General features: G+C 36.9%; 1 protein-coding gene across 6 annotated transcripts in view; it reads right to left on the bottom strand.

Annotated features, from left to right (window-relative positions):
• Positions 1-234: 234 nt before the first annotated feature.
• Positions 235-15,833, bottom strand: part of GOLGA4 (golgin A4) — a 67,784-nt gene continuing 52,185 nt past the window's right edge. For 5 of the 6 annotated variants that reach the window (XM_075418611.1, XM_075418614.1, XM_075418613.1 and 2 more), the window contains 8 exons: positions 15,096-15,209; positions 12,405-12,425; positions 12,154-12,222; positions 11,456-11,531; positions 10,704-10,807; positions 5,564-5,650; positions 3,000-3,063; positions 235-975 (listed from right to left, as the gene is read on the bottom strand). In XM_075418611.1, the coding sequence (XP_075274726.1) occupies positions 3,034-3,063; positions 5,564-5,650; positions 10,704-10,807; positions 11,456-11,531; positions 12,154-12,222; positions 12,405-12,425; positions 15,096-15,209 (501 nt within the window). In that variant the 3' untranslated portion in view covers positions 235-975; positions 3,000-3,033. The remainder of the gene's footprint in view (positions 976-2,999; positions 3,064-5,563; positions 5,651-10,703; positions 10,808-11,455; positions 11,532-12,153; positions 12,223-12,404; positions 12,426-15,095; positions 15,210-15,833) is intronic. The other variant, XM_075418612.1, reaches the window with a different exon arrangement.

Below are 15,833 nucleotides of genomic sequence, written 5' to 3'. Positions count from 1 at the left end.
CAAACCTCCCTACTTGCTATATTCTCACGCCAGCTTTTCAGCTCACCATGTGTCATAGGTGGTGATCCCTTGAAAATCTGAAGGTCTCCACTGACTTCTTACAGCTCAACATACTTGAATACCTCTTCTTATGAGAGGGATTTCAGCCTGGAAACGTCTCAGCTAAGGATGTCTCAAACAGAAATAACAACAAAACTGGTGGATCCTTTCAAAAGAAAAATCGTACCAAAGAAGTTCCAAAATTAAACAGTAAATAAACTTTATTTAATCTCAGCTCTTGTCAGATTAGGGCTGTCAACAGTCACAGATCAGCATATGATACAGTTATGTATTAACTATTTACAATTTACAGTAACGTACTTTTTCTCCAGAAAATATAAGTACAAAAGCTAGGAGTAAACAAATTTAGATTTATTGTAGGCAAAAGCATATAGAAGTGACCTTTAGCAAACAATTGTAAGATCAAACTGGGAGAGAGCAGTCATCAAGAGTGCCTAGCTCATCAGGAAAATCACCTCAACCGCTACCCATCCAAAAATGTATTGCACAATTCATTCAAAAATAAAAAAATAAATAGAAGAAAAAACCCATTTATTTCAACTCTTAAAAAACACCCAGTAAAGCCTGTATAGAGATACAGTAGTGGGCAATTCCTTCCTAGGATAAAGTCTTTTCTCTCCTTTAAAAAAATAACCTTTAACACAAAATAGAAGACAGAGTTCAACAGAAGAGAAAAAAGACTCGTCACCAGATAACCCCTGATAAACATTTCTTGTCAAGGCAGTTTTAACTATATTCACGGTCCAAAGGTGGTGCTGAGTTTTGGTTCTTGCTCTTCCATTTGTAACCTTGAATAATAGCTTTTCTTCGTGCCCCTTCTCAAGAGGGACAACAACAGAGGTATGAACATATTTCCAAGCAGCAGTGTCGTGAGACATTCTCATCACCATTTCTTCAAGATGGTCGTAGCCATGACTAGAAGAATGAAAAGTTATAACAAAGGAACAAATGTCACATTCTGGAGAGCAACTTAGAATCACTTAACATTAAAATAATAATGACATTGCTGTTTATTGACAGGAATAGGAGATGGAAGAATTTCAGGTAAGTCTGCCAAATTATTAACTGATTTCAAGCAAGTAATTCCATTCCAGTATCTGCAAAACAGCTGAGAAACTGTGATGAAAACTAAATAACCTGTAACAAAACAGGCAGGATTCTCACTGGAAATAGATTGTCTATCACATCATTGCATCTTAATCCAGCGAAAAACAAAGTTGCCCTCTCTGCCTAAGGCCTATCATCAAAATTGAAATGATCAAGTAACATTCTGGGGCTAGCAAAAAGCCTCCTCTACCAGGAAAATATTTATTGCTTTCACAATGAAGTCATCTTAATTTTTGCAAGAATATCATCCCATTTGCTGGCTGTCTACTACTGACATAAGTCACAAAAATACTTGGGGTAAAGCAAGAAACTACAAACCAATATTGAGGTCTGAACAGTTTACATAAAAGTATAGCAGGTAACTGCTGACATTAAGGCCAAAATCAAGCCCTGCTGTGACACGCATCAAATGCAGCTGAGAACGCCTGAACTTCCTAGCCCAGCATTACTGACAGCATCAAGAGAATTTAAGTTTCAAACGTGCTTTGTGTGATAGTGTTGTAAATAGCTTTGTCCTATCACTACCAACAATGCAATTATTTTCAACAGAGGGCTAGAAAAACACTCGCTGATTTCGTCAAGAAGTGATCAAGGCTGGGAGGCAAACAGGCCAAACTCTATTGCGTCCTAAAGGCAATAAAGTGCATCCACTATTGTATTCAAAGTTTTAAACGAACACAATATAGAGCAGAAACCATGACTGCTTGCTAAGCTGAACAGATTTTTTTCCCTTTGAAATAGATATTATTTTGCATTGAAGGCTGTATCTGCATGACTGCAGGAGAGGCAGACAGCCTGTCAGCTGCGCTGCGATCACGGGCACTGGAAGCCGCCCCAGTTAATCCGCTTTCCACAGATCTCAGCCCCCCGACAGCGACTGCTGCACCCGCGCCCCACCAATGCCTGGCAACTGCGCAAAGCGTTTCAGTCGCACAGGAGGAGACGGAAAGTTGTGCTGACCGTATCCTACGGAATTCATCTGAGGAGTTTATTGAACGCCACACGCCACTCACGACTTCAGCTGTAATCTCACCAGGCAGCGCAGAAAGTTTCGCCTGCGTACTTCCATGCCCCACTCCTCTCAACCGCTGCTGCATGTGTGTTGCCCAGCTTGGCTGGTCTGATGCAACCCACACCTTTAGGTCTAAATCAACTGCTGCTTTTCTGTAAAGCTACAATTCGTGCTGCAGATCCATAATGAAAGTAGCTCAATAAAACCTGAAAAAAGGCACAACAAACTGCGAGCATAACGCTCCCCAAATTGTTTTCCCTAATGTCTCTGCTCTAGCTTCTCTTGATACCAAGCCAAAGCTCTGATTCAGAAAGGTCCTGATGTTTAAATGCAACCATATCCTGATTCCTCTACAGAGAATATTTCATCAATCTTTTTTTGAAGTAATCCATTCTCATATTTATAAGATGTAATAATTCATTTTAAGCAGTACAGTGTATGTCTTCCATAAATCTGACTTATCTGCCTATTCAAAACAGGAGCTCAAAGTGAACAAAGACAAAACAAAGCCAAGTGCAATGAAATTTCATATTACATATTAATTGATTTACAATCTGATTTATGTCTACAACTGAGATTTCTGTAGCTCAATCAACATTTCAAGTTATGCTTATAACTTAAAAAGATTTGTTTTCAATCAATATTTACCATTCTAAAACTTGGCTTTGTAAAGCAAAACATGATTAAGAGTAGATATAATATACAGAATAATTTTTTTTTAAACAAACAAAAGCAGGCAAGAAAAAGCATAAGAATGACTAATTTCACACTACAAGGTTTCATCGTTAGATAAAACAAGTATGTATTAGGCTTCACTCACCCACATGCTAACTAAGCACAGACTGATGGGATATTCAGAAGATACCACTGCGAGGTGAGGCAAACTACAAAGCCAGGAAGAAAACAGCTTATTGGACTACTTTGTTAATAGCATAGAGAAGAACTCTGTGGACATCTACTGCTTATGGATGAGATTGCTGCAGTTAGAGCACAGTAACTACGTAGTAAAAGCTAGATTAGTGAAGGAGATACATTGATCTAGCATATGTTTATTGACCTAAGAATTTGGTAAAAGTTTTCAGAAACGCGTTAAATATATGCCCACTAAGAGGGTAAATAATTACTCACAGATATTTAGCACTACACACACTTATTCTTTTCCATTAGCGCAGTTAATTAACAATTTACACATTAAAATCAGTTATAGACGTTTTGGCCATAAACTAACATACAGAAACAACCAAGCTTTACATTAAAAATGCACATTTCTGTTGTAGTTCAGAACTTTATTGCTCATGAGATCTAAAAACTGCATATTTTCAAGTACCAGCATCACTCCAATATTAAGTGTGGAGAAACACTACTGCTATGTTAGTAAACGTCAAATAAAATCAAAAAACCCAAGCATATTTCTTGACAGAATAATTTATGAAGACCCCTCCAACTTTAACTTTTTAGTCCTAAACAGAATTGCCAAAGACTCACCCCAAAAAATAATTTGTGCTTCAGTAAACAAACTTAGTAATTTGGAAAGTGAAAATAAAAATGACTACATTCTCCATAATATGCCTTAATATTTGAGTTTCCATTAGATGTCTAATTTAATCTTTGTGGATTTGGAAAGCAGAAAATTCATAGGTTAGACTGAGCCAATAAAGGACTGTCACATAAAACCCAAGAGGTTTTGATCAGGACATCAAGTTCTTTGAACGATGATACCCTTCACAATCAAAGCACTTGCAGCCTGCACAAAACCTCACTGTATGTTCTAGGCAAAATTTAATACCGAGGACCTTTAATACGAAGGACTAAAACTTGTTGGTTGAATTCAAGTTAGTTTCCTTTAGTGTCAGAAGTTGTGAATACCTGTTTTAGGAAGACCAAGTTTCAACCATTAAAAAGCTCCAGGGACTACAAAATAAGGTCCATCTCTCTAACCTCTCTTTTGGCCAACAGAGAACTCAAAATGTTTCCTAAATATTACTCTAGCTTGCCAGAACAAAAAGCGCCAGCTTTCTACTGGAAGGCCAGAGAAAGAGAGCGTTAAGAGAAAATCCTATTTCTGATGCACAATACTTATCGGAGCTGCAGTATTATCAGCATTTATATCATTCTAAAAGTATTTTAAATATTTAAGATTGCAAGACACTCTCAAGACTATTAAGTGTGCACGAAAATGTTGAAGTATTTAACACTTTCCTCAGATTTGATACTTCAAGCAGATGAAGTGGTAGAAATTTTTTTTTAATTTGTTTCAACGGATGAATAGGACTTTAATGTAACTACTTAGACTGAAATGTAAAAATGTTCAAATTTTTATTTTATTCTGTTTCTGCAAATGCTAAATAAATACATATGCAAGGCCAGTGAGAGAAACAGAATGCAATTCTCCCTCTCACTTTAATTCCTAAATATTTTACTAAGCTGACCCACAAAGAGAGGGATCACAGTGTTGACTCACATATAATGTAGAGAAAACTATTACTACAGTTTTTATCTTCATAAAAAATAGCTCCAATAGATAAAATAGTAACAGTAATACCAAACAAATGTTTATGCTCCTACAGTCTTCTTTTCCAGGTCTGCTTCTAAAACCCAAATTCACCCTTCTGTAAATAGCTTAGCTGCTAAATAGTAAGCAATTGTCACGTAATAAGAACAACGTATTGAAACTCGGAAAAAAACCAACTAAGCAAAACCTAAGTGAAGTGTTTAAGACTTCTTTTTGACCTGTCCTGACAGAGTGAACCTGACATATTTTGATGGTTTTTCAGTACAAAAATAAAGCAGGGTCTTAAACAAAAACAAAACCAAAAAACCAATCTTGCTAAAATACTCACTTAAGATAAAAACATACATATCCCACTTCAAACACACATAACCCAGGCAATTGAGCTAATCAGTTGTCTATTCTACAAGCAAAATGGCTGTTGTCTCTGCCAGACATTTTATCCCAGGGCTGAAAAGTCTCTTGACATTTTTTATGAAAACTGGTATGGCTCCACAGAAACTTCTGAATTTAACAAAACCCGAATTTTCTGTCAGATTACCTTTTTGATTAGAAAATTTCATCTGCAGAACAGCAGCGATGACTGAACTTGCTTTTTTCTGTGGTACCCATAGCTATCAGAAACACAGCTTAACCGATGACGAGAAATATTAGTCAAGAAAAAATGCTTGCCTTTTTTTTTTTCCCCCTCACTTTTGCTATAAAAACAAACCTACAGCTGGAATTTGACATTCCTTGAAGAACAGGAAAGGAGAGAGAAAAGGAGTTTTCTTGAATGTGAGCACAGGGAAAAAGGAGACTTAAAAGAAAGTTTCCAATTTCTTATTCCTGCAACCTAATCTCTTGCATAAACTTGGTTTACTTTTGTAACTTACCAATGGTCGAGCATCTTCTCGTTCTAGTATCTTCTCAGTCTGATCTGCTGGGAACTTCAGCACTGTTGTTATAACCTTGGCCATTGTCTAAAAAGAAACAGGTCATCTGTAAATAATATCACATGTACTAAAACACTTTGTAACATTATAAAATGCATTCCATTTAAGAATACTGGATGCTACTTTTAGTAATATCAATAGAAAACATAATGCAATGAGTAAGAGCTAACTATTTGTTTCACATCATATACATATGACACGCTACGTGAATTATATGAAAACCATGAAGAATCCTCATTCCACATTGTTACAAACTGCAGCTACTGTAATTTGATGTAAGCTCTAAGGTATCTGTGCTCAGACACTTGGGAGTCCATTCTTAAGACAGCTGTACTGTTACAAATACTGCTTCTACCACATTTATCATGAAGTGGCCTTTCTGAAAAGCACATTTCAGGCCTATGGCACCTGAGAGAGTCCTTATGGATTCAACTACATTCACATTACCCACATATTTTGTGAAGAAATGAAACACAGAGAGCAGATCTAAACGTCAGATGTGGAACTCCACTTGTGTAAATATCTTTATCAGATACACAGCAATCCCATATTTAAACATCTAATCACGTAGACATCCTCAGACAGAGGATGTAAGAATATCAAAGCTTTGCGCAAAATGGGCAACTATTATTTCCATTTTATACACAGATCAGTGGGAAGAAAAAAAACTCCACAAGGCACAAAACAAGTTCAGGTGACTTTTACTAGAGAGGTCAAAGTAAGAGCCGCAGCGCACCTCCAACAGAAGGTGACTGCTACAAAAGCAGTAACTGCTGCTCTTAAAGAATGTGGATAAGATAAGATTACTGCTCTCAATGTCTACCGTTTATTACCAGTCTCAAGTGTGGAATGAAGAGGGAGGCTGTAGCAACACAGCAGTTGCAGGACAAAAATGACTGCAGCTAAAAGTGAGAGTTAAAGCCCTGATTCGCCACAATTGTTTAGTATATAACTTCACTAGGGACAAAAATGAAAAGGAAGCAAAACAAACCAAGCCTTCCTGAATCTGTTCAGCTCAAAAAGCTTAATTTTACCACATTCGCAGTTCCTATAATTAAGAAGTGCTCTACTGCAGTTCCCAGATACACAAACGAATGTTCTCAGTGCCACAAACTAACACTACAGTTTTCTAACTTCTTTTGCCAAAATCCTCATCACAATTATTTATGACTAAAAGATTCGAAAGCATTGAGCTTACAATCTATTCAAACACTTTGTAACAGAGCTATCAAAAAAGCCCTCTCCTAGCAATTTTCTACAGGACACAGCGGCATGCAAGTATTAAAAGAAAAATCTACAAACACTGCAATTACTCCATGAAAGCACAGATACTTATGTGTCAACTTAAGTAGGGGCTATCTAAAACCTTCTTCCCTGAAAACATCCCATTTGTCATTTATCACTAGCAACGACTTCAAATCATCTCCACGTTTCTGAGGCCACTAGGGAGATTTTGAAGCAGAATTATTCAACACAATTCACAGTTGCATAGTTACAAAACAAAGTTACAAGGACTGCAGAACATAGGATAGTATGTTTAAAACAGGCTTACCTTATCGCTCTAACAGTCTATTCTACTATAAAAAAAAACCCCTAATAACTCTTTAAGTGTGTGAGTATACACACATATGTTCCTGTGTATGCATCTCTATATCTACCTACAGAAAGGCCTTGAGCTTTCCCAAACATAACGGCTCGTTCTGCTATACGAGATAATAGTTTGCATTCCCTTTTCTTTCTGTGAGGCTGACATATTCAGACATGTCATCGCTGAAAATAACGCTTTCACAACGTTACTGATCAGTGCCCTCTATAATTCAAGAGCTGCTGGTCAAAGGCAGAAGCTTCAAAATCAAAGTTTTACAGAAATACTCCTTGTTTTTCTGCAATGCACAAGAGCATGTCAATGTGCCAGAAAAATATCTGCCCAAATTTACTCTCTCCGACACATATGTATTCCATTCCGTTCTTCCATGTACCTAGTCAATATCAACACAAACATTTATTACAGCCATACAACCCTTGGACTGACTTTCTGGCCCCAGAACAGACTCCAAACACCATAATGAATTTAAAAAAGTAGAGCGCCTAGGATTTCATCAGGACTTCAGATTTAGAGTGCAGTACAGCTAGCTGGGCAGTGCAACTGTTCACACATCTGCAGAAAATATGATGTTATTTGACCTCGTGGTTTATGCCATGTATTTCCAGGTTCAGATATTCTGAACCAAAGTGCATGCTTAGAAAAACCTGGCAATCTCATTTCATACACTCTGCCAAGAACGAGGCAAGAAATAAAGTTGGAGTAGCGGGCAACACAGTAAAATCCCCCAGCGAAGACATGTGCAGCTTACAAAGAATGCGACAGGTTACACGTCACGACCATAATTCCTGACTCTTTCAACCCTCAACATTTCTCTTACATCTTCAGCACTGCAACACAACCGATGTCTTCATTAATGTCTCTACTTAATATGATGCCAGGATCATTTACCAGGCTGCAGAAATGGCAACCCATCCTAGACAGTTTGCACAGATTCTCTTGAACTCTTTTCAATAGAGGGGAATCAATGTCTACAGAGATCACAAATTCCACTGCTAAACCACCTTTGAGACACGGCGCACATATCTGCACTATAAAAGCAGTCCTGCACAGAGAAAGGCCACCAACATAATCTTACAATAGAAAATCAGAAAAAAGTGTCCCATCTGGTCCAGGAAAACAAGAGCTGAGAGAAAGGTTACGTCTGTACTGAGGTGGTAAGTCTGAAGGACTGTGTCGGGGAAGAAAAGCATGTGTTGATACTTTACTTCGACTGTGTATTTATTAAAAGATTTTATCAATCAATCGCATTGTCATTGCTCATGGTATTCCAGTCAGGGTAGCAGGATGAAACCAATTTTCAAGACACAGTTCAGTAAAGTCAAGATTATACGACACAATGCCTATGAGAGCAGATACTGAGCTCAGGGTCTTCCAGCAACACATCTAACAGTTGAAAGAAAACCAGCAGACGAAATCAGTTTGAAAATACTTACTGAAGCAAAAGTGAAGAGACCAAAGTATCTCCATATTTAAATTAGTAAAAATGCTAGCCTTCATTCCATTTTAATTTTCCACTAGTAAATGCCAGTACAGCCTCAAATCTCCATCAGCTAATAACAGATGACTAGACAATACCAGAAATTCTTCCCCTCTTGCAATACATCAGAGCACTTCATCAAAAATTGCTAGGAGGTAATCAAGTTAGTATGAACACACAATAGAGAGGAATACAGTGGCATTCAATTTTAAGAACTCTGTCGTTCTTCCTTACCTATCTAAATCTAACTTCCTAAAGCTAAAAATTGCAGTGCTTTGAAAATTATTTCTGCTGGTTGTTTGTTTAAATATATTTCCCCTGTCAATCGTATCAACTTCGAACAATGTCTTCTCAAGTTATTGTAGAAACTAGACATCTACCTTTTCTGACTTATTTTTTGGCCTCCCAGTATTCAACGTTTTTTTTAGGAGCCAAAGTGCAGGCAACGTTGTAATGGCATCTTCTGGTTAAATGCAATGTAATCTCCACTGCAAACAAATACATATTTATGTCTACAAACGCATACATACATATAAATGCACACACACGTAAATTTATTATATATATTTATTCATATAGCATTTAATCCAAGCAACTGAAAGACAGAAGAGGGATCTAAGGTCAATTTCCTTTCGCACTCGTTGTTTGTTGCTGTTATTGAAGAAATTAACTGCAAATTCTAGTACACTACTGTTAAAAAGGAAAAAACCCCTCACAACTTTATAATCCAAAGTTTTGAGGCATGTATAGTAATGTTTTGCAGATCAGTAAGAAATAGTCTTAAAGAGTAAAAAAGGTTTCAAATTAGGTTTCCTTGAACACAAATTTGCTACATGTATCAGCTATTTGCAATAGTCATCTGCAGCTGTCTCAAGACTTGTTTGAAGCTGAAACAGAAGCCCCTCACAATTCAAAATCATAAAATCCAGTAACGTACGTAGGTTTCTTTAATGACCTCCAGTTGCTGGTTATTTAAGTCGGAGAGCCATCCAATGTGCCACAGCCTCGTGAACAGAAAGTAACTAGTGATTCTGGGTTTTTTGGATCAGGGATTTGTATTTTTAATAAAAAAGGAATTAATATCAAAGTGAAAAACGGGATAAAAAGAGAGAGTAAGAGGAATTCCAGAAGGACAAGATGTCCTGTACAGACCAAGTTTTATTCTGTATAAAGCACAAGGAGAATAAAGCTAATTAACACAGAAACCTACATAAAACCTCTCTGCTTGCTTAACAGCAGTCCAAGTTGAAAGCAGGGCAACCAAGAATGGCAGAACTCCAGGGAGGAGAAAAAAAACAAATAGAAAAAATTCATCCACATAGTATTTATCATCCAAGAAAAATGTTTGTGTTATGACAGACCTCTTTTGAACCTGGTCAATCTCTAAGCATCAGTACTGTTACAAGCTCGTAAAATTCCAACTAGGAATGATTTCACCAGCTTGCAAGCACACAACAAAGCCTACTGTGCAGTTTTTCACTACTTTTAAATTACTACCATCTAGAGAAGGTATACAGATTTGGGAGCCCCGTCAAACATCTTTAAGCAACGATTAAAGAGATACTTCACCATCTTCAGAGCTACCAACAAACTATTATTTAATCCAACTCTTACTTATTGTGCTTGTGTCAAGATGACATCAAAAGAGCATTTTTGCTAATATTGTGTATACCAGCTTTCGCAGTACATTAAGCTCAACTGACAATAGGACTTTTGCTAGTAAAACCATACCTACCTGTAAGATTTTTGTCTTTATAGTACACTGGTGAGAGATGTGACAACCCCCTTTCCCCTGCCAGTCATCTTGGCATGCTGACCAAGTTTTTAAGGTATGGATCATGCCTCTTTGGAAAAAAAACGTGAAAGCCTATCAAATCGTGTGTCAGTGATAAATAGCATGTAACAAATCACAAACACACGGTACTTCAAATCTATACAGCAAGGATGTTAAACCGTATTCTAACCTGAATCACGTCACCATATACAACTTTCCATACCTTTGTCTCACGACCCATCATATATTCAAAGAGCACTTTCCTCAAGTATTCAAACTCCGTAGGCTCCCCAAAGAGGGAAACATCAGTACGGTGAAGGTTTCCATCTGTGTAAACAAAAATAAGAGAATATCTGTACTAAGAGTCACTCACGTGAATCTAAGTTTCACCAATGGCATGAAGATGAACAAGAACAAATGCCAGATTCTGCACGTGGGACAGAGTCACAGCAGATACAGAACAGGGTCTGGGGTGCTGGTCAACACCAGGTTCAACGTGACATTTCATTTATTACTGTGTCAGAGCAGGAGATCTTGCAAAGGAACTCTAATCACAAGAAGAGTAAACGCCCAGACATGTAACACAAGAAAGATCCATAAAATCTAATATTTGTATTGTTCAGAATTTTAAAGTCATAAAATGTATATTTAATTAGCCAAGACAAATGGATAATTCCTCCTCGCCCACTTTTGAGTGACACTTCCTATACCACTCTCCCTGGGGATACAGAAAGCTTCAGAACTCTGATACAGAGCTTTTAACTGTATGACATAAAACCAAACATCAAACAAAATGCAGTGTGATTTGCTCATCTGAAGTCACATACCTGCTCTACTGTAACAGACAAAACACGGATGTGATAAGAACATTATACGAGTGTTGTAATGAGACTGACATTTTAATAAATTGTCTAAACCAAAGCATATCTTTCAAACAAATAAAAAAAGTATTTGTGACAAAAACTGTGCGCTTACCTCTGTATGGTGTTCCAACTGGTGTGACGTACATGTTCTTCTCATAATTTTTCAGCCGGTCTTCCAGTACATGAATCTAAATAGAGAACAGTGAAAAGACAAATGGTGTTCATAAGCAGCTAAAATAAGCATAACTGAAACAGTTTTCAGCTGAACATCATCTCCTTCTACAAAAGCAAAACACATTTGCTTTTTAAGGAAGGAAAACATTAAAAATTGTGTTATTAAAAGCTGTCCCTAAACTACTTAAGGACATGTGCGTACATGTGTATATACATGTAAGAATAGCTATAGTAAATGTTATGCATATATATGTATTTATACACATATCTACACATCTATTTTATACACGTAAGCACACACAAAAAAGAAAACAGGACAGAAATTGTACCTAACATAAAAAAAAGGTTTAGCTTAGAATAAGAAAAGATCCATAATTTCATGAAGTGCATTGTTCCATTTTTCATTGTGCAAATGTTTTGCTAACCTTTCTGACAAGCGTGTGGTATTTTCATTCTCGGGGGACAGATGAGTACTTTGAGAGCAAGTATGAGTCAAAACTATCTCACATGTGTATTTTCCACAGTACCTGTGTGGAGATGTGCTACATCATCACTTGAAAAGAATAAACCTTCTAATATGGCAAACAGAGAGTATCAAACAAGAATACTTTTTCTTTGTTCAAACAGCACCCTCACCTGCTCTTTGAGCTCCTGCTCTTTCAGTTTGGAATCATTGACTAGTGTTGTCTTCTGTGCAAGCTGTGCCTAAAAGAACAGCCACATGTGGAAATCATTAAGAAACTGCTGCAGATGTATCATAGGTACCTTTTCAATAAACCTCTTTCTCCTTTTAACACACACAAACTTCTAAGCAGTATTTCTGCTTTCAAACTGGTGCAAAACAGAATTATCTATAGAGAGCAAAATCAATAAAATTTAAGACTTACCTGAAGTTCTGTTATTGTGATCTAGAACAACAACAACAAAAATTTATATTAAAATGTATGAAAAATACCGAGTATATCAAGCACTGAACACCAGTAAAAAAAGAAATATTGATTGCCTAGTTCTGATACGGCGTGTTAGCTAAGGATGGTAAAAATTGAAATAACCAAATAATACATATACTTACAAAAACGAGTAGTACCCATAAACAGAGTTTAACTTATTTGTATTGACAGTACATAAAGCTTATCTTTTAAAATCTCTCATTTAATTTTGTAAGACAACTGTCATAAATACAACTTCAGGAACCCAGTATTTCCAAATATTTACGAAAATGCATATTGGGGATGAATGATAATTGAATGACTGTGAAGCACATGCCAGAAAGCCCTAACTACTATTCCTACTACTCACAGTACTCTACCTTTTTCCTTAATTCTCCAAGTTCCATTTGGAAATGTGAACATCTATCTGAAAATAGCCTCAGCTTAAGAGCTATATGAGCTCTACAGCTTGCAAAGATAGCAACGTTTATGAAGTACAGAAACAATTCTAAGATGAATTTTCTATCTTTCAATGGTCCAACTCTAAGGAAAATAATGCTTTAGTAAGCATGGGTATAACTCAAGGTTGTAAAATCTTTTTAAAAATCAAATAATTTCTGTGTGAGAAATTTCCTCTTTTTTTTTTTTGAGGTAACCTAACCCTTAACACAGAAGTGGTACATACTACTTGTTTCGTCCTGACCTCTTCCTGAGCCTCTTTGGAACCATATTGAAAAGGAAAGCTGTTCCCCATCTCTGCAGGTACATAAAACCCGTGGAATTTCCTACACTCCGCAAACAGAATACAGGGGAAAAACATTCCTCTATGGATCTCAAACCTGTAAGTGCAATTCTTGCTTCTGAAGAGCTCAATCATCTGAATCATCTGACCAGACATTTATTTTCTCATGACAAGAGACAGTTTCTGACATTTTTACATCCCAAAACTAAAGCTGAAGGATATTGGTATTTGCCAACTGTTTATCATAGTCAGACAAGTATTGTGCAAATGTATAGTTATGTTGTTCTGAGAGTCACCATTGCGAATAGTAGGAAACATGAAATTCACACTCAGTTATATCAGAGCTATGCAAAAGAAAGCTTGTGAACAATCTGCTAAATTTGAATTTAGTTGGAATTCTCAAAAATTCTCAATAAAGCTCCATGCCTTACACTCACCAAAAAATCCCATTCTTACTCTGCAAACACTTTGAACCCGGATGCTTTAACTGTACTTAAGCACATGCGCTACCACACAACCTGGTTTTCTCCCCCTCCAAACGAGACATGGTTTATTCTTTAAAACAAAGCTATTTACCAGCAATGGAGTTCTCTCAACGGGTTTATACCTACCACAGATGGAACAACTCCTTTGAGTTTCTCCAAAGTCTGCCATGGAAACTCCAAGGAGTGGAGAACCGTGGACAAGATTCCAAAGACAGGCACAATTAGCTGTTTATTTTGTTTATTGTAAGTAGATTCATCTTTACATAGAGATGTAATATTTGCCATATTCAAACACTTTACAGCTCTATGCTACCATTGCAAATCTGTGCAATGCACTTCTGGGAAGAACCGAGATACACATGAAATACTGCTGCTGGTACATAGATTTGGTATAACTTTCATGTCCCATCACTGAACAGCTAATCCCGAAGATGCATATATAATACGATGTTAAATGTCTACCTGTATTTATAGCAGCTTTCTATAATGAAGTAGTGAAATGGTTAACAAAGAAGTCCTAAAGATAAAGAAGTCTTCATACTTTTCAGAATCATGTTTTAGGGTTTAGGATTCTCTTACAGAATCTTCCTCCACATAATAAGATTATGTAGGATTATCATTAGTGGGTGGACAAGGGTTGATGAAGAATACAAGGCAGCCCGATACAAATATTTCTGCTTTTCCTGTTATGAAAACAACACTCCTGTCATGGAATAGTTAAAAAAAGTAACACAAAGGGCATTGTAAGCAAGCACTAGGCAGAAGGGACAAACATTAGGACAGTGAGATAATACGCACTGTAAGTCTGTAGTGTCAAATCAATATATTTAGTATCCCCATCGCTGCCCTGTTGCCAAAATGAAAAACTTAAAAAAAAGGTTAATATGAATTCTCCTCAGTGACTCAACACCTCATACACTTTGCTTCTTCTTAGTGTAATAATAACAACTAGTAGTATTTTCATCAAAGGATTCCTCAAAATGTGGTCTCAGAAAGACAACACTCGGTCTTCTTTCAAGGAAGACCACTCTGTCCACAATTCATATATTCAAGGCATTCTTTCAGAGCCCTTTGGAATTTAAATTAAAAAAAAATTACACCCAAAATGACCTAATGTTATTTCCTTTCTTTTAAAGGGCTTCCAATAAAATCAACATAAAAAACACATGTAGAGGACAAAAAACCCCACCTTACTAATCACAACACAACTGGACTTTTTAACATACCATTAAAAAAGGCAGCATCAAATACTGCAGATTCTAAAGAAGTTCACTTCTGAAGAAGTTAACATCTAAAAGAACAGAAACTGTATGGGAAAGTGAACGCCAGATATATAAATAAAATCCAATTAAAATCAAACTACAGATTTTACGAAGTATTTCACACCTAAAGATATAAAAATAAATGTTAGGGCCAGCTCACTTTTTCACTGTTCCAACGTTGCTCTTCTGCCATCCTTTGTTTGCATTCCTTTTGCAAATCTTCTATCTGTGCCTGCAACTCCTGAACTTTTGCTGTCATCTCATTTTCACGAGCCTTCAAAATACAAGGAAAAAAATTACTTATACAATTAATCATCCAACCACTCCAAACTAACTACAGTGGAAAGAAAGAAATCACCAAAAGAGTTATGCTATACACCGAAAAAATATGCTTGAAATTCAGGATAAAGGCTACTTACACTACAGGACTACATAAGAGTAAGAAACAAACATAGGGGCTTAACAAGATTTTGCAGGCCTTCGACAATTAAAATTACAGAGTTAGAATTACAGTTTTTTGAAAATTACAAAAAAAGAGCTATTTCTATCGGGCACTAAACCAGCATTCAAGTCTAATCCAGTAAGTGTATTACTGGAGAGACTGTGCTTGCTTATCTGACCTTCCCGCAAGGGACACAAGCTGGCACAGAGTTACTTCCTATACTCTGGAAGCGACAAGGACTTCAGCCCTTTCCTCCCTCACTCTCACAGCCGTTCCTCAAGCAGTTTTCAGCACATTTTCAGAAACAGCAACTTCCCTTTCTCAAGGGTTTGGAGGGCGCTGTGCAGTGTGGAGGAAAGCAGCAGTGGCCAGAATGGTAGGGAGGAGGTGAACTTCTCCTGTATGTTTTCTGACAGTGCAAAACACCTCCTAGTAAGTTAATCCACCCATACGGCA

This window comes from Opisthocomus hoazin, chromosome 4 (assembly GCF_030867145.1).
Source record: "Opisthocomus hoazin isolate bOpiHoa1 chromosome 4, bOpiHoa1.hap1, whole genome shotgun sequence".
NCBI classification, from domain to species: domain Eukaryota; kingdom Metazoa; phylum Chordata; class Aves; order Opisthocomiformes; family Opisthocomidae; genus Opisthocomus; species Opisthocomus hoazin.
Note: the sequence above shows the minus strand (reverse complement) of the source record. Positions and strands in the feature narration are given on the sequence as shown.